At 38.9% G+C, this 27021-nt stretch overlaps 1 protein-coding gene across 1 annotated transcript in view; it reads right to left on the reverse strand.

Annotated features, from left to right (window-relative positions):
- Positions 1-27021, reverse strand: part of DNAH6 (dynein axonemal heavy chain 6) — a 283738-nt gene that overhangs the window by 210435 nt on the left and 46282 nt on the right. The window contains exons 11-16 of the mRNA XM_027555566.1: positions 26326-26526; positions 14949-15069; positions 10441-10592; positions 7892-8044; positions 4938-5189; positions 1000-1128 (exon numbers count right to left, since the gene is read on the reverse strand). Of these exons, the coding sequence (XP_027411367.1) occupies positions 1000-1128; positions 4938-5189; positions 7892-8044; positions 10441-10592; positions 14949-15069; positions 26326-26526 (1008 nt within the window). The remainder of the gene's footprint in view (positions 1-999; positions 1129-4937; positions 5190-7891; positions 8045-10440; positions 10593-14948; positions 15070-26325; positions 26527-27021) is intronic.

Consider the following 27021-nt stretch of genomic DNA (forward strand, 5'->3'; position numbering starts at 1 on the left):
GGCAATAAGGGCTTCATGATCTGAGCCACAGTCAGCTCCTGGTCTTGTTTTTGTTGACTGTATAGAGCTTCTCCATCTTTGGCTGCAAAGAATATAATCAATCTGATTTCAGTGTTGACCATCTGGTGATGTCCATGTGTAGAGTTTTCTCTTGTGTTGTTGGAAGAGGGTGTTTGCTACGACCAGTGCGTTCTCTTGGCAAAACTGTATTAGTCTTTGCCCTGTTCATTCTGTACTCCAAGGCCAAATTTGCCTGTTACTCCAGGTGTTTCTTGACTTCCTACTTTTGCATTCCAGTCCCCTATAAAGAAAAGGACATCTTTTTTGGGTGTTAGTTCTAAAAAGTCTTGTAGGTCTTCATAGAACCGTTCAACTTCAGCTTCTTCAGCGTTACTGGTTGAGGCACAGACTTGGATTACTGTGATATTGAATGGTTTGCCTTGGAAACAAACAGAGATCATTCTGTCGTTTTTGAGATTGCATCCAAGTACTGCATTTCAGACTCTTGTTGACCATGATGGCTACTCCATTTCTTCTAAGGGATTCCTGCCCGCAGTAGTAGATATAATGGTCATCTGAGTTAATTCACCCATCCCAGTCCATTTTAGTTCGCTGATTCCAATATACACATGAATGAATGCAAAAGAAGTAGAATATTAATAAAGAATCAAGGGGTTTCAATTGATTACATTTAAAATCCACATGCATTTTAACATAGTAACTACAGTTCCTGGTCTGAGTATTTGTCTATAATTCACAATTACTTTTTAATAAAGAAAGATGTTTTGTCTCTCATGTGTCCTAATCTTTAAACACTTCAAAGGCAGAGAATATACCATATTTTGTATTTCAGATTATTCCAGTACAGTGACTAGCACATAGGTGTCTAAACGTTGAGCATTATTAAAATGAGTGTGCATCAATGTCACTTCTGTGCATACACAAAGATATATTTTATAGTTCTATATTTTAGGAACAGATGTATAGTGCTGTCATTACCTTAAAATTCTTCTGATAGGATTTATATTGAAATGCGCGTTTTTGAAGATCATCCAGAACTAACAGCAGCTCATTCAACATGACCTTTATTTTCTCTTGGTCAGCATTAATGTCCAAAATCTGTGGATCCTGTAAAATTAAGATAGCTTTTGATTAGTCATTCCTACTTTTTGATGTACACCATCAAATTACATGAATAAACATTTTCAAAACATATTTTTGCTAATTCCTTTTTCATTCGAATTTTTAGAAAATATATGAAAATGGTTGCTTTTCTTGAATTTTAAAACAATGCAGATACATTGTAAAAAGTACAGAAATGTATAAGGAAGTACTATGGGGATAATATTGTTTTTAAGGAGTACCTAATGCATTTTCCTTCATCTTTTTTCCTATATTACATTTTTTTCCCAACTAACAAGACTTCAGTTAAGGAGAAGTGAATGCTATATGGAAAAGAATGAAGGGAATATAAGGAAATTTATCACTTTACAGTAAAGGAATGATTTATAATCATTATATGTACAACAAAGGTAGGATTCTATTTGACTGAAGTTCATAAATAGGCAAAAGCAATTTATGGCTTTAGAATTCAGGGTAGTGGTTGCTTTTGGAAAGGAAGGAAAGGTTAGTGACTAGAGGGCACCCTAAGGATACCAAGAGCAATAGCTCTTGACTTGAACAGTAGACATATGGATGTGTTCACTTTCTGAGAACTCACTGAGTTGTACAGTTATTACAGTTATATACAGCTTTCTCTTGCAAAATACAAAAATACTTCAGTACAAAAGTAAAAGCAATGCAAAGTCCTTTAGACTAAAAGTTGACATATAATAAGTACACAATAAATGTTAGCTACTTTTAGCCATGTCAACACATATAAATGCATGCTGTAATCTTCAACATCGGTATTATATTCCTTTGAGTGGAAGTACCCCAACACATTTTATTATTCTGTTGAAGGACACTGAGCTTCTCCCATTTTTTTCTGATTTTATCATAAGTTTATATGGTTTGGGGCTTCCCTAGTGGCTCAGCTGGTAAAGAATCCATCTGCAATGTGGGAGACCTGGGTTCGAGCCCTGGGTTGGGAAGATCCCTTGGAGAAGGGAATGGCTACCCACTGCAGTATTCTGGCCTGGAGAATTCCATGGACTCTATAGTCCATGGGGTCACAAACAGTCAGACACAACTGAGCAACTTTCACTTTCAGTTCACTTTATATTGCTTTAAACTTTTGGGATAGGATTTAGTCAATGTTAATAATTAAAGAGTAGATCATTATTATATGATCTATTTTCATGTTTGTTTCACTTAAGAATTATCCAGATGTCTATTCTATGGCATGGAAACATGTATATTATCATATGTGAAACAAATCGCCAGTCCAGTTTTAATGCATGATACAGGATGCTTGGGGCTGGTGCACTGGGATGACCCAGAGGGATGGGATGGGGAGGGAGGTGGGAGGGGGGTTCAGGATGGCGAAGACATGTACACCTGTGGTGGATTCATGTCAGTGTATGGCAAAATCAATACAATATTGTAAAGTAATTAGCCCCCAATTAAAATAAATAAATTTATATTAAAAAATAAAGTAAGAAAGATAGTGAAAAAAAAAGATGTCTATTCTAAGTTCTTGTCTCCAGCTGTGCATATAATTAGCGAGTTGACTTCTAGGAAGTAGATTTCATCTATAAAACATCTCAACTGACATCCTTTTGAAACTTAACTACTACTCTTCTGTGTTTTTGATGGGCTTCCCTGGTAGCTCAGACAGTAAAGCATCTGCTTACAATGTGGGAGACCCAGGTTCGATCCCTGGGTCAGGAAGATCCCCTGGAGAAGGAAATGGCAATCCACTCCAGTATTCATGCCTGGAAAATCCCATGGACCGAGGAGCCTGGTGGGCTACAATCCATGGGGTTGCAAAGAGTCGGATACGACCGAGTGACTTCTGTGTGTGTTATTCTAAGTTCTTAAAAATTCCTTTTATATCTTTAGGATAGTAAAATTGGTGCAAGTTAATCAAACATTCTTTATCACTTATTAATTTATACTCTGCCTCTTTCTAAGAGGGAATTTTCTAACGTGTGACTAAGAAAACTCTAAAATTGTGACAGTAGCTATAAAATACGCTAATAGGATGTAAAAACACTAATTTCAAAATAATAAATAGACGCTAGGAAAAAGAGAATTCACTACTATTGAACTGAATTTTTCCCATTTTTTTCTGATTTGACCATAAGACTTTAAAATTTTTTTAATTTAATTGGAGGATAATTACTTTACAATTTTGCGATGGTTTTTGCCATATATCAACATGAATCAGTCATGGGTATATATGTGTCCCCCTATTCTGAAACCCCTCCCACCTCCTTCCCCACCCCATCCCTCTAGGCTGTACCAGAGCACCAACTTTGGATGCCCTGCTTCATGCATCAAACTTGCACTGGTCTTCTATTTTACATATAGTAATATACATGGGAAAGGAGTACACCAAGGCTGTATACTGACACCCTGCTTGTTTAACTTATATGCAGAGTACATCATGAGAAATGCTAGGCTGGATGAAGTGCAAGCTGAAATCAAGATTGCTGGGAGAAATATCAATAACATCAGATATGCAGATGACATCACTCTTATGTCAGAAAGTGAAGAGAATCTAAAGAACCTCTTGATGAAAGTGAAAGAAGAGAATGAAAAAGCTGGTTTAAAACTCAACATTCAAGAAACAAAGATCATGGCATTAGGTCCCATCCCTTCATGGCAAATAGATGGGGAAACAATGGAAACAGTGACACGCTTTATTTTCTTGGGCTCCAAAATCACTGCAGATGGTGACTATAGCCGTGAAATTCAAAGATGCTTGCTCCTTGGAAGAAAAGCTAAGGCCAACCTAGACAGTATATTAAAAAGTGAGACATTACTTTGCCAACAAAGGGTCTATCTAGTCAAAGCTACAGTTTTTCCAGTAGTCATGTATGGATGTGAGAGTTGGACCATAAAGAAAGCTGAGCATTGAAGAATTGATGCTTTTGAACTGTGGTGCTGTGAAGACTCTTGAAGAGTCCCTTGGACTGCAAGGAGATCCAACCAGTCCATCCTAAAGGAAATCAGTCCTGAATATTCATTGGAAGGACTGATGCTGAAGGTTCAATTCTTTGGCCACCTGACGCAAAGAACTGACTCATTTGAAAAGACCCTAAAGCTGGGAAAGATTGAAAGAGAGAGGAGAAGGGGATGACAGAGGATAAGATGGCTGGATGACATCACCAACTCAATGGACATGAGTTTCAGCAAGCTTCAGGAGTTGGTGATGGACAGGAAAGCCTGGTGATAGACAGGGAAGCAGTCCATGGGGTTGCAAAGAGTTGGACATGACTGAGCAACTGAACTGAACTGAACGGAATGTACATGTTTCAATGCTATTTTCTCAAATCATCCCACCTTTGTTTTTCCCACTGAGTCCAAATAAGTCTGTTCGTTACATCTGTGTCTCCTTTGCTGCCCTGCATGTAGGATCATTGTTATGTCTTTCTATATTCCATATAAATGCATTAATATACAGTATTTTCCCTTCTCTTTCTGACTTGACTCTGTGTAATAGGCTCCAGTTTCACCCACCTCATTAGAACTGATTCAAATGTATTCCTTTTTATAGCTGAGTAATATTCCATTTTGTACATTTGATTATAAACACTAAAGCAATACATACATCTGTTAGTTGCAGTGGCCTGGAATTTATTCAGTACCTCAGAGAGGTTCAGAAACACTTTAAATTTTCAGTAGCTGCTTAAAGACATTGTTAATTGATTAGAAGGAAGCATAAACAAAATAAAATTAAACCCGATTAAAATGAAATATGCTTTCTAAACGGTTTATTAAAATGTAATGGCCTTTATATAGATTATTTTAAAAATTCTGCTTCAGCTTACCTGTGCTAGCATCTTTACTTCATTCACTTCATTGCTTAGATCTTCAAGATCTCTACCCAAATGCAGACAAAATTGCTTAATGCTTGTTTCTCTGTCACCCACAGATTTATCAATGGCATTCCGAACAGCAACAATGGATGGCTTCATAGTTGCAAAAACGGCAAAGTCTTCAGGAGGTGTGGGAACCTGATACTGTTCAATGAGCTTGTACATCTGAACCACAACATTCCCTTCATCTTCAAGGCTTTCGATCTAAATGGAAACATGAGTTGCTCATTAAATAAATCAGTGTCCTGTTATATCTGTTAAGAGTGACTGACAGGAGACAGTCGCTGTGCACCACGTTGTAAAGAGCCAGCACACAGAGGAGTGCATTTAATGCAGATCAAGTTGGCTGGAGCTGGCTGGATGACAAATACAGTCATTACTACGATGTAGACAATGAGGCCTAGGAGGTAAACTGTTCAGAACTGAGCACAGTTAATATTTACTTTTTCTCTCTCTTGTTCCCTAGTAAATTAAAGAGTAGTGCTCAGTCGCTTTAGTCGTGTCTGACCCTTTTGCAACTCCTTAGACTGCAGCCCACCAGGCTCCTCTGTCCATGGAATTTTCCAGGTAAGAATACTAGAGTGGGTTGCCATTTCCTCCTCCAAGGGATCTTCCCAACCCAGAGATGGAACCCGCATCTCTTATGTCTCCTGCCTTGGGAAGCAGGTGCACAAGCACCACCTGGTAAGCCTCAGATTAAACAGTGCCAATATTGAAAGTTTTCAGAGACGGCAGGTGCTGTGAGCATGCTCAACTGTAACATCTGAGATTCCAGGCACGTGTGCTGAGCAGTGACTGTCCCAGGGCAGCCCCTGAGGTGTGCGGACCATGTACCTCTCTGTGTAGATTCAGAACGCTGATCGATGGTGAGCATCGTGCTACCCTCTAATAAAGGCTTTTACTACCACTATTACTGACTCCTAAACATCTCTGCTCTGATGCCTTGCCTCAGTGCACAGTGTCTTTCCTAATTTTCTGGCAAGGTCTCCCCGGTTTGAAGGGAACCCTGCATGCCACCACTCTGCCACAAGGTTATAGAGGAAGCATCCAGGTTCTATAACTTGACCCACCTCCTGGTGACAACTTAACCAGGGAGCATCAAATTGGGACAGAGTGAATCTAGCTCAGTCTGACCTTTCTCTTGACCTTGGGAAGAGTTAGATTGTATCTGTGGGCAGAGGCCATTTGCTTTCATGGGGTAACAAAACAGGTCCTAAACAGGGGAAGAAAACTGCGGAGAGGCTTGAGAGAGATGGTTCTCAACCTTGAGCTGCATCCCAATCACCCTGGCAATACTACACAACTGTACTCTGTACAGTATGGTACAGTAAAGTACACAAAAAACTTATAGAGGATGCACGCATGTGACAATGTATGCCAGACATGTGAACTAACTTACCGTGATTGGACATGCAAACGCACATTCACATCTTTGAAAATTCGCAAGTTGAAAGTTTGCATGTAAGGGATTCACTGTAGAATTGCAATCTAGATATTAGTTATAATGGAAGTCATGATCCTTCTTAATCTATACTTTCATAATAGTCAGGAAACTTACTAGCAGGAATGAAAGAAACCCAAGTTAAACTAGCTTAAGTAGGCAAGTGGGTTAGGGAGACAACAGCAGATATAGAGACTCTTCTTGCCTGTTCGCTTGATGCCAGCCCCTATATGCCAGCTGTTGTACTGCACTTTTCAAGGTACTGTACTGTAAGATTAAAAATGCTTTCTTTGTTTTTTTATGCACTATTTGTGTGAAAAGTATTATAAACCTATTACAGTACAGTACTATATAGCTGATTGTGTTAGTTGGGTACCTAGGCTCACTTGGTTGGACTTAGGAAAAAATGGGAGTTACAAACGCAATCTCAGAACAGAACTCATTTGAATTTAGGGGACTTACTGTATTATCATTCATTACAAATAAGAAATGCAATAAACTGGGGTTGAGAGCACTGGCTTTGTTGTCAGAGACCCAAATTTGAATTCCAGATGTACTGCATACAGGTCTGTGATCTTGGACACAATGACCTATTTTGGTCCTCATTTGCTTATCTGCAGAATAAGAATAAAAATTATCTATACTTCTTTCTGGTGACTGCAGCCATGAAATTAAAAGACTCTTGCTCCTTTCTTCTATATAGAAGAAATGTTATGACAAACCTAGACAGTATTAAAAAGCAGAGACATTACTTTGCTGACAAGGGTCTGTATAGTTAAAGCTATGGTTTTTCCAGTAGTCATGTATGAATGTGAGAGTTGGACTATCAAGAAGGCTGAGGACTGAAGAATTGATGTTTTGAACTGTGGTGTTGGAGAAGACTCTTGAGAGTCCCTTGGACTGCAAGGCGATCAAACTAGTCAATTCTAAAGGAAATCAATCCTGAATATTCATTGGAAGGACTGATGCTGAAGCTGAAGATCTAAAATTTAGTTACCTGATGTGAAGAGTCAATTCATCAGAAAAGACCCTGATGCTAGGAAAGATTGAAGGCAGAAGGAGAAGGGGACAACAGAGGACGCCATAGGAGAGGTTGGATAGCATCATTGACTCAATGGACATGAATTTGAGCAAACTCTGGGAGGTGGTGAAGGACAAGGAGGCCTGGCATGCTGCAGTCCATGGGGTCGCAAAGAGTCAGACACGACTGAAAGACTCAACAATACTTCTTAAGCTTTTGTAAGGATAAAAAATGTAACATATGTAGAAAATGTAGTACATGCCTGACTAGTAGTGATCAATGCTAGCTGCCATTACTACTGTAAGGTAAGCCATCCACTTCCTTTGCCTGAAAGTGTTTCTGATATTCTGACAGCTGTATCTTGACCTTCAGTCCCTCAGTTTCTCTTATTTGCCTTCCTTCCCACAAGATTTGGAATAGTGAGTTACACAAGAATCAACTCACCCTTTCCTGAATTTCGTCAAGAAATACTAAGCTGTTAACATATTCTATGGTAGTAGTTGGGACAAATTCAAGCTTGTATTCTGCATCTTGTGCCTCGGAGATGATGGCATCCACTTTTTTCTTGCTTAGACGAGGAAGCATATAATTCAGCACCTAGGAAAGAAGAAGGAACTGTGAATCGTAACTACTTGAGTATTTCTACTTTATTATACATTTTAGATAAAGTCTAACTAAATGTCTGTTAAATCAGCAGGTAACGAAAGCACAGTATATGAAAAGGATTTTTTTCCCCCACACTGAAACAATAGGATTAGTTTTGAAGATTATTTCCAGAATAAATTAGATTGTACAAGTTATTAAAAAGTTTACCTAGGGACTTCTTTAGTGGTCCAGTGGTTAAAAATCTGTCTTGTAATGCTGGGAAAATGGATTTGATCCTTGGCTGGGGTACTAAGATCCTACTAAGCTCGAGCGCCATAACTACTGAAGCCTGTGCGCTCTGGAGTCTGTGCACCACAAATGAGAGAGCTCATATGCCACAACTAGAGAGTTTATGTGCCACAGGCAAGATCCCACATGACTCAACCAAGATCCCATATGTTGCAACTAAGACAGATGCAGCCAAATAAATAAATAATTAAAAAAAAAATCTGCCTAAATGGTCTGATATTTTGTAAGTACCCTTTCTGTTACTTTGTCCTGCATAGTGAACATTGTGGTACCATCCCCAGTATCTTTCGTGTTGGGTGGTAGTAATGATTTGGAGGAAGGTGATCTCTCCTTCAGAAACAAAGATTGAGTCTGATTGGTCGTAAGGTAAAATGAGCATGGCTTTCTTTGGCTAGTGTGATTGGATTAGAGTGAACCTCTGACATTAGCTGGTCCAATTAAGTAGAAACCCAAGACTTTTGTTTAAGGCTGAGAGATCTCTCTCTCTCTCTCTGGACATGAATACGGAAATAATTATCCAATGGAGCCTTTGACTACCATTTCAGAAAAGTGAGGGTGCATGAGCTTTAGGATGAAGCTGGCACATCAGAAGGAAGCTGGCACACAGTGAATGGAAAAAATCAGGTCTTTAGTAACCACTGAGTCACTAGATCACAACTTCCTGATGCCCATCCACCCTCTGGACTGTTTAGATCCATACATTTTCTGATTGCTGAAGCCAGTTTGAGGGTGGTTTTTGTTTGTTTGTTTGTTTGTTTTTTGTTTTTGGCTTAGTATACAGTAGTACTCATAGTGCTCAGAAATGTTTGCTGAAATTGACTTTGCTTCAATTCTCTATTGTTTTCTTTTTCAACAGATGAAGCAGCAAAGCTCTAGAAAGGAGTCCAGTACTATACAGCTAATTAGTGACAGAAAAGATATTAGCACTCAGGCCTGTAGCCTTTTAGACAGAGCACTGTCTTCTTTTATCTGCACCAGGGGTCAGCAGAGGTTTTCCGTAAGGGCTAAATAGTAAATACTTTAGATTTTCAGGATATACGGTCTCTGTCACAACCACTCAGCTCTGCCCTCGTAGAGCAACCATAGGCAATACATAAGCGAACTGTCATGGTACAAAACAGGTGGCAGGCTGGAATGACCCTGTGGGATAGAGTTTGCCAATCTGTTCTATACCATTGTGTCTCTAAGGTATTTTTTAGAGTCTTTATTGAATCTGTTACAATATTGTTTCTGTTTTACGTTTTTTGGGGGTTTTTTGGCTGTGAGGCATGTGCGATCTTAGCTCCCTGACCAGGGATTGAACCTGGGTCCCTTGCACTGGAACGTGAAGTCTTAACTACTGAACCACCAGGGGAGTCCCTTTGTGGTGGTATTTGATTGTATATATGACTAAAGGATATGACTTTATATATGATATATATGACTTCCCTGGTGGCTTAGAGGATAAAGCGTCTGCCCACAATGCGGGAGACCTGGGTTCAATCCCTGGGTAGGGAAGATCCCCTGGAGAAGGAAATGGCAACCCACTCCAGTATTCTTGCCTGGAAAATCCCATGGATGGAGAAGCCTGATAGGATATAGTCCATGGGGTCGCAAAGAGTCGGACACAACTGAGCGACTTCACTTCACTTCACTTCATGACTAAAGGACGACCTGAAAGTTATTGTAGAAGCAATCAAATCTCCTCAGCTCTACCACTCACTAAAATACAATCAGATCTTTAGGGACAGTTTCAGATCAGGAAACCTCAGTATCTAGGATACCTCAGTATCCTAGAATCAACCAGCATTCCTACTAGGACCCTGAGCTGTTACAGCAATGTCTCCTCTGGAGGAAATCTTGAAATGCTCCAACAAAGGAAAAAGGAGTGGATGTAGAAGGCTAGTTTAAGGACTTTTTTTTCCCCTCACCTGAAATTGACTATGCTTGAGACAGAAAGAAAAACATGGAACTTTTCCTACAAATTAAAGATGCTGAATAGACTTAAGTTAATTTTAAATAGCTGCAATACTAGAAAATAAAGATATGCTATTTGCAGGAGAAAAATCGTAAAATAGTTTAAGAGACCATAATTAACATTTTTCCTAGTTCACAGTTACCTCCAAGCATCGCAAAGGTGATGGAATTAGTTTTTCTTTCAGTTGCTTAGTGTCAATGAGCAGCAGTCCTACATTCCTGGTGGGTCTCAGAGCCACTGCATCCTTGTGCTGTCTGTGATATTTTTCCAGTTGTTCACTAAAGAACTTAACACCTACATAGAATAATTCATATACAGCAAAATATACATATTAGATTTTAAAGGACCATTACACAGATATATCAAAAATCATTGCATTAATACACTTACATATGTATTTAAAATGAACTATCCATAGGTAGAGAACCTTGTATAATTTTAAAATGTTAATTCATGGTGCCTTATATTTTATTCTTATAATGAAGAAACAAACATTTCATAATGTAAATATATTTTCTGGCTGTTGCTAAGAATAGCTCATGAAAATAACTTGTAATTGCATTAGAGAATCTAGTCTATAATGGAGTAGATTCTAGAATCAGACTGGTTTGAAGTTGGCTTAATCTAACGGTTCTTCCACATCATACCTCAAAATAAGTATGAATATGCATCCTTAGTTGTATTTGATTCTTTGTGACCCCATGGACTATAACCTACCAGGCTCCTCTATCCATGGGATTTTCCAGGCAAAAATACTGGAGTGGGTTGCCATTTCCTCTGCCAGGGGATCTTCCTGACCCAGGGATTAAACCTGCGTCTCCTGTGTCTCCTGCATTGCAGGCAGATTCTTTACCAAGTATATAAGGATATTAACAACAGAGAAGGTTTGAAACTCAAGAGATCAGGCATAGCTAAAGTTATTTCCATTCCTCTTCCCAACACCTCTGCCAACTCTGCTCCCCACATCAAAGTTAAGGCCATTGTCAACTTTGTCGGCCAATGCTGCAGTTGCATTTTGATAATCTTCCTATCTCCAATTTCTCTGCCGTCTATGGGGTCGCGCAGAGTCGGACATCACTGCAGTGACCTAGCAGCAGCAGCAGCAGCAATCTATTTGGATTGGGAAATCACCAGTGGAAGTCTGATTATCTTGAAATCATACTATTGGTCAAAAACAACTTTTACTAATACACATATAATACAAAACAACTCCTTGTCTTTAAAAATTCAGCTAACTTTATTTCCAGTTGGTCCCTCCACTTGAGTCAGACTGTTTTTCCTACTGTTTCCTGATCTTCTCTAACCGTCTTCCACCATCCCTAAGAGAAAAAGTTGTTGATCCCTGCTTTTATTTCCATCACCTTCTGTTCTGGACACAAGGGGCAGTTTGACACAGTATAAAGAACACATCAGACAAAGTCTTAGAAGACCTAGGCCCAAGTCTTTAACCCACCTGTTGCTTTGGCTAAGCTACTTAATCTTTCTGAACTTCACCTTCCTCAAGATACAAAAAAAGGGATGACAATTATCTGTCCTACTCATTTTAGAAGGTTTTGATGTGTTTATTTTTGAGAAATGAAAAAATTAGGATATCAAATGATCTGAGAAAACCCCTGGTGAGGAAAGCTGTATAATGTTGCTTGGTCTAGTATTTTCCAAATTTATTTGAACACAGAGTCTTTTTCATAGTATCATGTAATATCCTTCAGAATGGTGGTTCAAGGAATACCAATTTGGGGAACACCAATTTAGTCCAATACTTTCATTTTATACATAAATAAATTTAGATCACTCTAAGTTAAATGACTTTTATCCATGTTCAAAGGGAAACAAAAGAGTAAAGCCAACAGAAGAGCTCTGTCTTGAGATGGAGGAGGGATGGTTTGTATAACAAACTCTCAAGTCAGGGGAAACAATTTCTAAACCACTTACTCACTGTGTAATCTTGACGTTGCCTTATCTCTATATTTCCACTTACCTATTTGTAAAATGAGAATACTTGCCTATATAGAATTATGAGGATTAGATAAAATAGATTAGATGAGACAGCACTGTACCTATCATAAGTGCTTAGCAAGTATGGAAAATATTAGTAGACACTGACTTTTATAGAAATTTAGTGGTGAGATATGGCTGATTATTTCAGAAAGCCAGAGTCTGTCTTCTGATCATCTTCTAGAGCTAAACAAAGGGCAGTCTGGCTAAAAGTTTGGTTAAACAGACGTTTATTAAGTATGCTATGCTAAGTCACTTCAGTCGTGTCCGACTCTGTGTGACCCCATAGACGGCAGCCCACCAGGCTCCCCCATCCCTGGGGTTTTCCAGGCAAGAACACTGGAGTGCGTTGCCATTTCCTTCTCCAGTGCATGAAAATGAAAAGTGAAAGTGAAGTCGCTCAGTCATGTCCGACTCTTAGCGACCCCATGGACTGCAGCCTACCAGGCTCCTCCATCCATGGGATTTTCCAGGCAAGAGTACTGGAGTGGGGTGCCATTGCCTTCTCCATTATTAAGTATAATAAACTATAATATATCTTAGGGCTTCCCAGGTGGCATTTGTGGTAAAGAATTCCCCTGCCGATGCAGGAGACATAATAGATGCGGGTTCAGTCCCTGGGTGGGGAAGATCCCTCTGGAAGAAGAAACAGCAATCCGCTCTAGAATTCTTGCCTGGGAAATCTCATGGACAGAACTTGGAGGGCTACAGTCCATGGAATCACAAAGAGCTGGACATGACTGAGCATCTGAGCACAATATGTCATAGGCAGTGTTATAGTAATTTGAGGGAATATGGTATAACAGGCAAGGCATGGTATCCAAGGGGCAAAGCTACATTCTGGTGGGAAATAACTGGGTTCAGAGGTTTAGAAAGTACCAGAAAGTTCCTAAAAGAGGAAGAAAACAACTTTTAGGAGTCCAGGCCAATCTACTCAGGATTCCCAGAAAACAAATGGCTAATACCTATGATACCCTGGTTCGGAGATTGAGACAGGATTGACAAGCCAAGGCAGGACTAGATGAAGGGCAATCTGGGAGCTTGGTGGCCTTATCCAGTTAGGTAACTGGTGAAGGAGTAAAGTTATCCAACATGAGGAACATGATAACAGGAGATTCAGAGGCCTTGTGAGTAGATGATCTAGATGGTTAGAACTGGTTATTTGGATTAGTCTATTTCATGCTGAAATGCCAGGCTCCACAGCTTACTGTTACCATGGTGCCACCATAGTACCGATCAGTTCCCTTCAGTTCAACACACACTAAGTCTCAGTGCGACAGTGTTGGTGAAGAACGGTAGAAATGAACTTGTCTCATTTTTAAAAAAAATTTTTAAGTAGAACCCAACTTTTGTTTCTTGAGCAAGTTAGTGCTTTGGAAAAAAAGGTCTGTTTCAACTTTTGAAAACTTAAGAGACATAAAAAGTAAATACAGTGTCTATTCTTGGATTAGATTCTGGGCCAAACCAGCTGCAAACTGCTTTATTTGGCAGATTCTGAATATGGACTAAATGTTGATTTTAGAGATTTTTTTTCAGGTGTGAAAATATTTTGGTTCTGTAGGGACATGCTTTTTGAAGATGCATATTGAAGTATTTCATTTAGGGACTGGCATGTATAGTTTACTTTATAATACTTCAGTGTAATAAAAATAATGAATTGAAAGAAAAACACAAGAATTTACAGGAAAAAAATAGTGCTCATTCATTAGGCAAAGTATCAGAGTAAACATTTTCGTGCATGAGAAAAAAAATGAAATCAATTAATGAAACAAACAAAAAAGAGAATATGAATGATATGCTTCACATTTTTAAATGGTAATAATGAATGCTATATACTTAATTTTCATAATCATTTGGAAACTTTCTTGCCTGAAATTTCACTTGGGCATTGTATTTTATTTTCTTTGGTTGAATAAAATAAGTTTAATAAAATAACTTCTCCATGGTTCTAATCTCATGACTAAGGTGTCGATCCATACCTACCTGGTTGCAATAAGGCTGTACAAATAGAATTACTTGAATTCCTGAGACAGAATGAATTCCTGAGATACATGTTACCTATGTAAACATTTTTTAAGGAATCTGAGGGGAAAACATTCCTTTCAACTCCTTTCCATATAGAGGCTATATGACCTTGGCACTGGCACAGCTTCATACTAAAAGATAAGCTCTTGGGGAAGAATTCCTTCCCATAATATTCTGAAATAAAACATAACAGTAAAACTAAAGAAAAATGTGGTTCTACAGAAAATAATCTAGAAATGAATAAACTCTTGTGTTTTGTCAGGCCAACTCTTTTGGGCTACCATCTCTGTCACCACACACCACAAAACAGAAACCTAGACCATGATAAAAATCCCATGGACAAAGGAACCTGGTAGGCTGCAGTCCATGGGGTCGCGAAGAGTAGGACACAACTGAGCGACTTCACTTTCACTTTTCACTTTCATGCATTGGAGAAGGAAATGGCAACCCACTCCAGTGTTCTTGCCTGGAGAATCCCAGGGACGGGGGAGCCTGCTGGGCTGCCATCTATGGGGTCACACACAGTCGGACACGACTGAAGCGACTTAGCAGCAGCAGCAGCAGCAGCAGACCATGATAAAGCTTGATATGACTCTTAGATATAATTAGCAAGGACAAATGAAAACTTACCAGGTTCTTGAAGTTTAAGATCTTGTAAATCAAGACTTTCATTTTCCTTGAAGAATATTTGAAACTTTTCAAATGTAGCTGCATAGAATTGGGCAGATTCAAATGCTGCCTGTATGGCTTCCTAAACATTATATAAAATAAAAACAAACAAAACTATATTTTTCCTGAGCAGAATTTAATTCTATACAACTAAAAAATGAAGATGCACACTATGCTGTGACCTGGGGATATATAAGTGAGAGAAAAGGTACCATCCTTGATGACAAAGGGCAGTTAATAAATTCTCTTATGAAACTTAAAAAAAAAATACATCTTTAAATGTGACTTTCAAAGAATTGTTCCTTATGATTAAAAAGAAGTAAACTTGTAATTTTTTAGCTTCATGGTGAACTTATACATCACTAGTAGGTATATGGCAAGAGACAATGTCTACTTATTTTCCAAATTGCAAAGTTTATATCTTGGTTTAAGTGTTTTTGAGTGAAGGCAAAACCATTTAGCATATATGCAAAATTACTTGCCTAATCTCATTATTAAATTCTCTATGCTGGCAAGTCTCCTATTTCAAACTGTCTTCAGAATTTGCCCTAATAAATACTTTCCGTCACTTTGCTTAAACTTGGCGCAAACCTCCACTTTCCTACAAGACGTTTCCTATAATACCATGTCAGTACACATTATCATAGTTCAATGGCATCATAATGCCTTCAAATGGCAGTCAGGACTTGTTTCTTGTTGATCTTAGCCTGTTAGTCCCTGGCTACACTCCACTGCCTTCTCTTAATATTTCCTACTAAGACTTCTTGCAAATGACTGCAATTTGCCCCAAGGAAAACTAGAGATGATCAATGGAATTGCTCATTCCCAACACACCAATGCTAGGGTAGGTGGCTCAGACGCTTGCTTTACATACTTAGTGGGTAGTGGTAGAAATTTTAATTACAAACAATAGTACATACCCTAGATGGCTATATTTAGATATTTGTTCATTTATTTCCTTTCAATAAGCTTCGTATATAACCTTCCAGAATGTTTCTGCTGTTTATTTTTTTACATTAAAAATTGAAGGGAAGATACCATGTCAAAGTATATCTCCTTTGAGCAGATTTAATAGTGTCTCTGGTACATGATCATGCAAGTGTTAGACAGAAACACAATGGGTGACCCCAAAATGGAAAGCTCCACCAACATGTTCAAATATGATTTTTAAAACCTCACAGCATAGTTGCTGGAATAGTTCAAAGAATTCCATATACGGTCACTGAATTCCTTAAATTTTAATAATATATCACATTTGCTTTATGACTTTCTCTCTATACATTATTTTACTCTGAACCATTTGGAAGAAAGCTTCAGACACAAGATATTTCTAACACTAAATATTTCAGGGTTTATTTAATAAACACAAAAATATTTTCTTAAACTGCCATAATATTAATATAATGACTTAAATCAGGAAATTAGCATTGATATTAATACTATTATCTAATTACAGGCCTTTATACAAGTTTTGGGAGAAGGCAATGGCAACCTACTCCAGTACTCTTGCCTGGGAAATCCCACGGACGGAGGAGCCTGGTAGGCTACAGTCCACGGGGTCGAGAAGAGTCAAACATGACTGAGCGACTTCAGTTTCACTTTTCACTTGCATGCTTTGGAGAAGGAAATGGCAACCCACTCCAGTGTTCTTGCCTAGAGAATCTCAGGGATGGGAGCCTGGTGGGCTGCCGTCTATGGGGTCACACAGAGTTGGACACGACTGAAGCGACTTAGCAGCAGCAGCAGCATACAAGTTTTGCCATCTCTCCCAATAATGTCTTTCATAGCAAAATAAAAAACTCCCCCCCCCCCCCCCGCCCCGGCCCACTATCCTATCCAGTATCAGATATTGTATCTTGTCATATATCTTTGGTGTCCTTTAATCTGGACCAATTTCTCAATTTTTGTCTTTCATGATCTTTACCTTTTTGAAGAGTATCGTGTGTGTGTGTGTGTGTGTGTGTGTGTAACATTTCTTAATGCTTACATTCAGTTATACTTTGGCAGTAATATGACAGAAATGATGTATGTTTTCCATGTATCATGTTTAAAGGCACATAATGTTGATATGTCCCATTACTAGCGATGTTAACATACTAAAGTGGTATCTGTGAAGTCTGTCACTGTAAATGTACTATTTTCTCTCTTTAAATCAATAAATATCTTATGCAGAAATGTTTTGAGATAAAAGTCCTTTTTCTCACTATACCTTTGCATATCCATTTCAGTAATCATTGGAGATTCTCACCTATTTCTATGGTTGCTGTAGAAGTGGTGATAAAGTGCTATAAAGTGGTCGTCTTTTTTTAGGTTTTCCTTCTACGTTTATTAGTTGGCATTTTACTGTAAGGAATAGCTTTCCATTCTCACTCCATCGATTCATTCATTTACTCATAAAATATGCTTATGTATTCTCATTTTCAAACACTGTTATAACCATTACTTATTTTAATGGTCAGGTTGTTCTAGAGAGACCCTTCAAGTTGGCTTTTTAATCTTTTATGCATGTCTCCATTAGTTCTTAGACATTTTATTTACGTGTGTAGGGGTCGGGGTGGAGGGGCTTTCCTGGTGGCTAGATGGTAAAGAATCTGCCTGCAGTGAAGGAGACCCTGGTTCAATTCCTGGATCGGGAAGATCCCTTGGAAAAGTAAATGGCAACCCATTCCAGTATTCTTGCTTGGAAAATTCCATTGACAGAGGAGCCTGGCAGGCTACAGTCTATGGTGTCACAAAGAGTCAGACATGACTAAGCAATTAACGCTTTCACTTTCACTCATATTTTGGTTCAACAGTATGCTCTGGGCTATTCTTGTACTTCCCTTGTTCTGCTGCTGCTGCTGCTAAGTCGCTTCAGTCGTGTCCAACTCCGTGCGACTCCATAGATGGCAGCCCACCAGGCTCCCCTATCCTTGGGATTCTCCAGGCAAGAACACTGGAGTGGGGTTGCCATTTCGTTCTCCAATGCATGAAAGTGAAAAATAAGTCGCTCAGTCATGTCTGACTCTTCTCGACCCCATGGACTGCAGCCCACCAGGCTCCCCTGTCCTTGGGATTCTCCAGGCAAGAACACTGGAGTGGGTTGCCATTTCCTTCTCCAATGCATGGAAGCGAAAAGCGAAAGTGAAGTCGCTCAGTCGTGTCTGACTCTTAGCGACCCCACGGACTGCAGCCTACCAGGCACCTCCGTCCATGGGATTTTCCAGGCAAGAGTACTGGGGTGGGGTGCCATTGCCTTCTCCCTTGTTCTAGGAATAAGCAATTTCTTCAGAGATAAGGATCTTTCGCTTTGGAATGATACATAGAAACCAAAGTGTGGACACTCAATGTGCTCATCACTTTTAGGATGTCACTGCTTCCAGACCATCTCAGTGAGCAGAACAAGAAACACGCACACGCGCACACCCCCCACAAATATACATACATACACAAAACCCTATATATAGTTCTCTTTCTACTGATTAATTAAAAATTATGAGTTCATAATTCCATTTTCAATATAACACCATTCTGGCCTTTTCTCTTCCATATTTGTACTTCCCTTTCTGAGGATGATAACCTCATTTCATTATCCACAATATATTTAGTTGTTTGCTAAACTACAGAATACACAGAAAGTCATTTCAGAATTGCTAATGCACTAATACCACTGTGAAAAATAAACTAACTGGAATCTAATATTTGTTATAATTACAGTGATCTTTAGCTTAAGGGTATATAGGCAAAACACTGTATTTATTTATTTTTAAGACCTTGATTTAATTTATTAATTTACTTTTAAAAAATTATTTATTTTACTTTATAATATTGTATTGGTTTTGCCATATATTGACTTGAATCCGCCATGAGTATACATGTGTTTCCCATCTTGAACCCCGCTCCCACTTCCCTCCCCATCCCATCCCTCTGGGTCATCCCAGTGCACCAGCCCCGAGCATCCTGTATCCTGCATCAAACCTGGACTGGCGATTTGTTTCACATATGATATTTTACATGTTTCAATGGCATTCTCCCATATCTTCCCACCCTCGCCCTCTCCCACAGAGTCCAAAAGACTGTTCAATACATCTGTATCTCTTTTGCTGTCTCGCATACAGGATTATTGTTACCTTCTTTCTAAATTCCATATATATGCGTTAGTACACTGTATCGGTGTTTTTCTTTCTGGCTTACTTCACTCCGTATAATAGGTTCCAGTTTCATCCACCTCATTAGAACTGATTCAAATGTATTCTTTTTAATGGCTGAGTAATATTCCATTGTGTATATGTACCACAGCTTTCTTATCCATTCATCTGCTGATGGACATCTAGGTTGCTTCCATGTCCTGGCTATTATAAACAGTGCAGTGATGAACACTGGGGTACACGTCTCTTTCAATTCTGGTTTCCTCAGTGTGTATGCCCAGCAGTGGGATTGCTGGGTCGTAATGGCACCCCACTCCAGTATTTTTGCCTAGAAAATCCCATGGATGGAGGAGCCTGGTAGGCTGCAGTTCATGGGGTCGCTAGAGTAGGACACGACTGAGCGACTTCACTTTCACTTTTCACTTTCATGCATTGGAGAAGGAAATGGAAACTCACTCCAGTGTACTTGCCTGGAGAATCCCAGGGATGGGGAAGCCTGCTGGGCTGCCGTCTATGGGGTCGCGCGGAGTCAGACACGACTGAAGCAGCGCAGCAGCAGCAGCATGGCAGTTCTATTTTCAGTTTTTAAGGAATCTCCACACTGTTCTCCATAGTGGCTATACTAGTTTGCATTCCCACCAACAGTGTAAGAGGGTTCCCTTTTCTCCACACCCTCCCCAGCATTTATTGCTTGTAGACTTTTGGATAGCAGCCATTCTGACTGGCGTGAAATGGTACCTCATTGTGGTTTTGATTTGCATTTCTCTGATAATGAGAAAACACTGTATTTAAAAGTTACTTGTTTGAGTGTTTTCCCCTTCCTCACAGTGTGGTTATTCATTTGAAATATAGAATAGTACATTTGTTTTTTAATGCATCTATTTTAAGATTTTTTTTTCCTCATTCTCATAGCTTTCCTGTTGTTGTTTAGACACTAAGCTAGGTCCCACTCTTTCCTGACCTCATTGATTGTAGCCTGCATGGCTCCTCTATCCATGGGACTTTCCAGGCAAGAATACTGGAGTAGGGTGCCGATTCCTTGTCTAGGGGATCTTCCTGAGCCAGGGATCGAACCCACGTCTCCTGCATTGGCAGATGTATTCTTTACCACTAGGGAAGCACATCGATTTTTAAAGAACTATACTGGACTATACTAAAAGGTATGCTCAGAACTACGTGTGACTCTTCTCATCTTTTCTACTCCAAACCCATCCTGTCTACACCATTCCCACTGTCTTCTCTAGGGAACCAATTTCCTTAGTTTCTGGTTTATCTCTTCCTTCTCCCTATTTTCTGACATAAAAAGTAGCACACTATAGATATTCTTGTCTAATTTGATTTTTCCACCTAACAGTATATCCTGGAAATCACTCCATAGATAATAAATTTTCATGTTACTTAGGTGTATTTCTGGGCTTTTTATTCCATTTCACTGGCCTGATAAATATGCATGTGCCAATATGACAATCTTTTAATTATAGAGTTTATATTTAATACTTGGCTAGAATAGTACCCCAAATAGCTTTTCTTTTTTAGAGTTTTCCTAGCTTCCATGGATGTCTATTATTCCTTATAGGCACTGACTCAATGGACGTGAGTCTCAGTGAACTCTGGGAGTTGGTGATGCACAGGGAGGCCTGGCATGCTGCGAATCATGGGGTCGCAAAGAGTCGGACACGACTGAGCGGCTGATCTGATCTGATCTGATAAACCTAACATGCTTTACAATAAGTTTATTATTATTATTATTTTATTGGCATTTGTATTACATTTATAAATTAACCTAGGGAGAACAGAAGCCTTTATTATGTTGAGTCATTCCATCTAAGAACATTTATCCATGTTTGTGTCTTCCAGAAGCCTTTAAGAAAACTTAAAAGATATTCTTATATAGATTTTTTAGCATTTCTTACTAGGTTTATTCCTAAATATATTATCTGCTTTGTTGCTATTACAAATGGAGATTTTTCCACCAGGCATTTTCAGTATTCTGGAACAATTTATGTGACACTGTGAGTATATGGCCTTTGGTGAGTCAATCTCTTTATATATGGTATTTTGTGAATATATGATCTTTGGTGAGTTCCCCTGTGAACCCATTTGGGCCTGGTGCTTTTTACAAGGTATTTCTTTAATAACTTCCTCTGTTTCTGTGGATATTGGCAAGCTTTCTATTTCCAGTGCTGTTAATTTAGATACCCATGTTTCCCTAAAAATACTATCCATTTAATCTAAGTTTTCAAATTTATTTGGATAAATGTCTGCAAGGTTTTCATATTTATTTAGATAAGCCAATTTTTGTTTGGATAAAAATCCCTTGTTTTTTTTCTGTTTCAATGGTTATTTCCTTATTATTTATCACTGATTATGTTAGTTAAGAATTCTATATCCTAATTTACATTTTTCCTACTTGATCTGTCTTCTAATGAAAGCTCCACGTTAAAGACTTCTGTTCACAGTAATTCTGTATATGTACCATATATGTCTCATTGCATCTCTTTGCCTTTTGCATTTCCTGTACTATTTTGTCCGTAGAGATTTATAGCCCTGACTCATGGGACCACAAGTCTTGTTTTCTGTGGTTACATTTGCCTTTACAATATTGAACACTACTCCATATTTTGTCTCTCTGAATTTTTTGTCTTACATTGCCCATTTGTTCTTGCATGCTGTGTGTCTTATCTGTTAGAGCCCTCAGCATATTAAATCATCAGTTCAGTTCAGTTCACTCAGTCATGTCCAACCCTTTGTGACCCCATGGACTGCAGCACGTCAGGATTCCCTGTCCATCACCAACTTCTGGAGCTTGCTCAAACTCACATCCATCCAGTCAGTGATGCCATCCAATTATCTCATCCTCTGTCATCCCCTTCTCCTCTAGCTGGAAAAACCACAGCTTTGACTGGATGGACCTTTGTTGGCAAAGTAATGTCTCTGCTTTTTAATATGCTGTCTAGGTTGGTCATAGCTTTTCTTCCAAGGAGCAAGTGTCTTTTAATTTCATGGCTGCAGTCACCATCTGCAGTGATTTTGGAGCCCCCCAAAATGAAGTCTCTCACTGTTTCCATTGTCTCCCCATCTGTTTGCCATGAGGTGATGGGACCAGATGCCATGATCTTAGTTTTCTCTATATTGAGTTTTAAGCCAATATTTTCACTCTCCTCTTTCACTTTCATCAAGAGGTTCTTTAGTTCTTCTTTGCTTTCTTCCATAAGGGTGGTGTCATCTGCATATTTGAGGTTATTGATATTTTCCCTGGAAATCTTGATTCCAGCTTGTGCTTCATCCAGACCGTATTTCTCATGATGTACTCTGCCTGGTGGCTCAAATGGTAAAGGGTCTGCCTGCAACGTGGGAGACCCAGGTTCAATTCCTGGGTCGGGAAGATCCCCTGGAGAAGGAAATGGCAATCCACTCCAGCACTCTTGCCTGGAAAATCCCATGGACAGAGGAGCCTGATAGGCTACAGTCCATGGGGTTGCAAAGAGTCGGACATGACTGAGCGACTTCACTTCACTTCACTTCACTCTGCATAGAAGTTAAATAAGCAGGGGGACAGTACATAGCCTTGATGTACTCCTTTTCTGATTTGGAACCAGTCTGTTGTTCCATGTCCAGTTCTAACTGTTGCTTCCTAACCTGCATACAGATTTCTCAGAAGGCAGGTCAGGTGGTCTCGTATTCCCATCTCTTTCAGAGTTTTTCACAGTTTATTGTGATCCACACAGTCAAAGGCTTTGGCATAGTCAATAAAGCAGAAATAGATGTTTTTTTTTTGGAGCTCTCTTGCTTTTTTGATGATCCAGCAGATGTTGGCCATTTGACCTCTGGTTCCTCTGTCTTTTCTAAATCTAGCTTGAACATCTGGAAGTTCATGGTTCACATAATGTTGAAGCCTGGCTTGGAGAATTTTGAGCATTACTTTACTAGCGTGTGAGATGAGTGCAATTGTGCAGTCATTTAGCATACTTTGGCATTGCCTTTCTTTAGGATTGGAATGAAAACTGACCTTTTCCAGTCCTGTGGCCACTGCTGAGTTTTCCAAATTTGCTGGCATATTGAGTGCAGCACTTTCACAGCATCATCTTTTAGGATTTGAAAGAGCTCAACTGGAATTCCGTCGCCTCCACTAGCTTTGTTTGTAGTGATGTTTCTTAAGGCCCACTTCACTTTCCATTCCAGCATGTCTGGCTCTAGGTGAGTGATCATACCATCGTGGTTATCTGGGTCATGAAGATCTTTTTTGTATAGTTCTTCTGTGTATTGTTGCCACCTATTCTTAATATCTTCTGCTTCTGTTAGGTCCATTCCATGTCTGTCCTTTATTGTGCCCTTCTTTGCATGAAATGTTCCCTTGATATCTCTAACTTTCTTTAAGAGATCTCTAGTCTTTCCCATTCTATTAATCATAGTTGTTCTATTAATCATGCATGCATGCTCAGTCTTTTTAGTCGTGTCTGACTCTTTGTGACCCCATGGACCATGGCCTGCCAGGCTCCTCTGTCCATGGGATTCTCCAGGCAAGAATACTGGAATGGGTTGCCATTTCCTTCTCCAGTGACTATTAATCATAGTTGTATGATTATTTAATCATAGTTGCTTTAAATTCTCGGTCTGATATGTCCAATACCCCTGCCATGTCTGGGTCTGATACTTGCTCTGTCTTCTAATATTTTCCCTTTTTAATATGCCTTGTAACTTTTTTTGATAACTGGATATGATATACTTGGTAAAAGGAATGGCTGTTAATAGGTCCTTAGTTAGAGGATGATATGTGTCAGGGAAGGGGATATATTTTACCTTCATCCTTTGATTAGGTCTCAGTCTTTTAGTGAGCCAGTGCCTCTGCACTGTAAGTATCATAAATGTCTCTTGCTTTTTTCCCCCATCTCTCCTTAGGTGAGACAGGATGGCTAGAGTAGGCTGGAGTTGTATATTTCCCTTCCCTCAGGTCAGTAAAGACCTGACAATACACTAGCAAATTAAACTCTGGATAACTAATTTCCTCTAAGGGCAGGCCTTGTTAAGAACAGAGTGCTCTGATATATTTCAAATGATTCCTTTTCCCCTCTCCCTGCTGGAAGCATGAGGAGATCTTTTTCTAATATTTACTGTGAGAACCTGGTTGAGCTCCTGCAGGTAAATTTCATAATACTGTGGGAGTCTCCTATAACTGGGTCCCCGGAGTGTTCTACTCTGAGTTGTTCACACTGAGCTTCCAGCAAAGTACCAATTACAGTTCTGGTTTTCCCGTCCTGGCACTGGTTCTTACTGAGGTTTCTGCCCATGAGTCTCTGCTCTCAGAACCATGCCTTCTGGTATATATTACTCTGTCTCTCTAATCTTGAGGGCTGTGGTTTTCCCTATGCCTTCGCCTCTCTTCCAGACCCATTAACAGTCTGTTCAATCAATGTGTTCAGCTTTTTACTTGTTAGGATGGAGTGGCAACTTCCAAGCTCCTTACATGTGGATCTACAAATAGAAAGATCAGTCTTTTTACCAGATATCTCTTGGTTGGATGAAACTCATCTTCGTTCCACAAAAACTCCAGATCAGCATCAAGTTCTCTAGGTCACATTGTCTTTCTAAAACTACTTTTTCTATGGCCTTGCTACTTGAAGGACTGGCTTATCTAGATAAAAATTCTTGATCACACTTTTTCCCCTTGAGTTTCATTAAAAAGTGCTGTTCCATCATCACCTTTCTTTATATGTCATTTTGAGAAGCCTGATGCTAGTTCCATATGTTATGTTATTATTTTGCTTTGAGAACTGGAGGAAATTTTTTTTTTTTCTTTGAAAGATAGTAGTTTCAAGAGTACGTATCTCAGAGTTAATTGGTCTAGGTCAATTTTCCAAGGTACTCTGCATATAGATTCACAGTTTCTTTTCTTGGACTATAGTTATATGCTTGTTCTACCCCTTGTTTTGTTTTTCTTCTTCAGAGACTTTAATTATATGTATATTATTTCTTCTTTGCCTGTTTTCCATTTTGATTATTTTCTTCCTAACCATTTTTTTTCTTATATCTTGTACAGTGGTAAAGAATCTGCCTGCCAATGAAGAAGACACAAGAGATGTGGGTTCTATCCTTGGGTCAGGAAGATCCCCTGGAGTAGTAAATGGCAACCCACTCCAGTATTCTTGCCTGGAACATTCCATAGACAGAGGAGCCTGGTGGGCTACAGTCCATAGGGTCGCAAAGCGTTGTACAAAACTGAGCAACTGAAGACATGCAGAAACACTAGCTTATTTGCATTCTCTTGGGTGTTTTCCTGTCTTTTAAACTTTAGTTTCAGTTTATTCTCCTTTGGACACTATGAAATTTAGTCTACATTTCTGAGATAATTTTGTCTTAAAACAATACCATTTATATTTTAAATTCTGAATTTTTGATATGTTATTTCACACATATTCAGGCTTGAATATGTGTTTGATGTTATATACTTGAGTTTACAGTACAGCCTTTGTTTCATGGCTTTGAGGGGGAAGAGAAGGAATATTCATTAGCTTTTTTAATCTTCATTTTTATGATTTTTCCCTATGGTAACTTCTCATGTGTTTAATATATTTTAATTAATTCAGTTCATGGATTTGGAGTAATCTATAAGATTTATAATTCAAAGGCATTTTATATTGTAAGTGTAGCAATGTACAGATTACTTTATTTTATCATCTGGTTGTGGGGAGTCAGGTATATTCTGATTTTTTGGTTCTTTTTTGTTTAGCAGGACCTTAACTTTTCATCAGTTGCTTTATTTCTTCTGCACCACTCAATGTTCAAATAATGCCTCTTCTTCCTTTTTTTAAAAAAAATTAATTTTTTGGAGGCTAATTACTTTACAATATTGTATTGGTTTTGCCATACATTGACATGAATCCACCACGGGTTTACATGTGTTCCCCATCCTGAACTCCCCTCCCTCCTCCCTCCCCATCCCATCCCTCTGGGTCATCCCAGTGCACCAGCCCTGAGCACCCTGTATCTACCTTATTTTCTCCCCTAGAAGTTATGCCATCTTGAATAGCTTGTGCCTTTATGTCTCTTTCCTATCATCAGTGCTCTGATATACTAGGACTTTAAAAAAATCTCTTAACCATCTAGAGATTAAGTAGCATTCAATTTAAAGATAAGACAGGAAGAAAATATGTTGCTCAGTTAATTAAAAATTTAAAGTATTGTAAAAATGGCTTTAGTAAAAGAAAATATACCTTTATTTGGAAGATAATTGTGTGAAAATTCTTATCATCATCAAATACTGCTGATAAGCTTGGACCAAACCCACAAGTTTTTTCTTCCATTTTGTTGTTAATGTAAGGGCTGGTAAAAGCATCGAAATATGAATCAGGCACGAGATTAGGAACTGATAACACAGTGTTTTGGAAATGATTAATTGCACCTGAAATACCATCCTGTTAGAGAGAAAAGCACAAACAAAAATGTAAATACATATAAGCGTATATATATAAAAATTTATGAATTTTCTAAAATACTAAAATAAATAAGAATAATTCATTCAACCATACCAAGTACTACATTGACTCTAAGTATATGACAAATCAGAAGACGCAGCCCCTGTATTTAGGAACTATGTTTTCTAATTGAGAGAGAAACTGATAAGCAAAAAATTCCAACACATTAAGATGAATATATTATATTCATTTGAAATATGAACAAAACCCAGAAAAGTCATAAGGGAAAGAAGGCCAAGACAGGCCTAAGAATATCAGGGAATGTTTAAAGGGTGGCTAGGGTTTGCCAACCCACTCCAGTGTTCTTGCCTGGAGAATCCCAGGGATGGGGGAGCCTGGTGGGCTGCCGTCTATGGGGTTGCACAGAGTCAGACATGACTGAAGCGACTTAGCATCAGCAGCAGAAGCAGGGCTTGCCAGGTGGTGTTAGTGGGA

This window comes from Bos indicus x Bos taurus, chromosome 11 (assembly GCF_003369695.1).
Source record: "Bos indicus x Bos taurus breed Angus x Brahman F1 hybrid chromosome 11, Bos_hybrid_MaternalHap_v2.0, whole genome shotgun sequence".
Classification (NCBI taxonomy): Eukaryota; Metazoa; Chordata; class Mammalia; order Artiodactyla; family Bovidae; genus Bos; species Bos indicus x Bos taurus.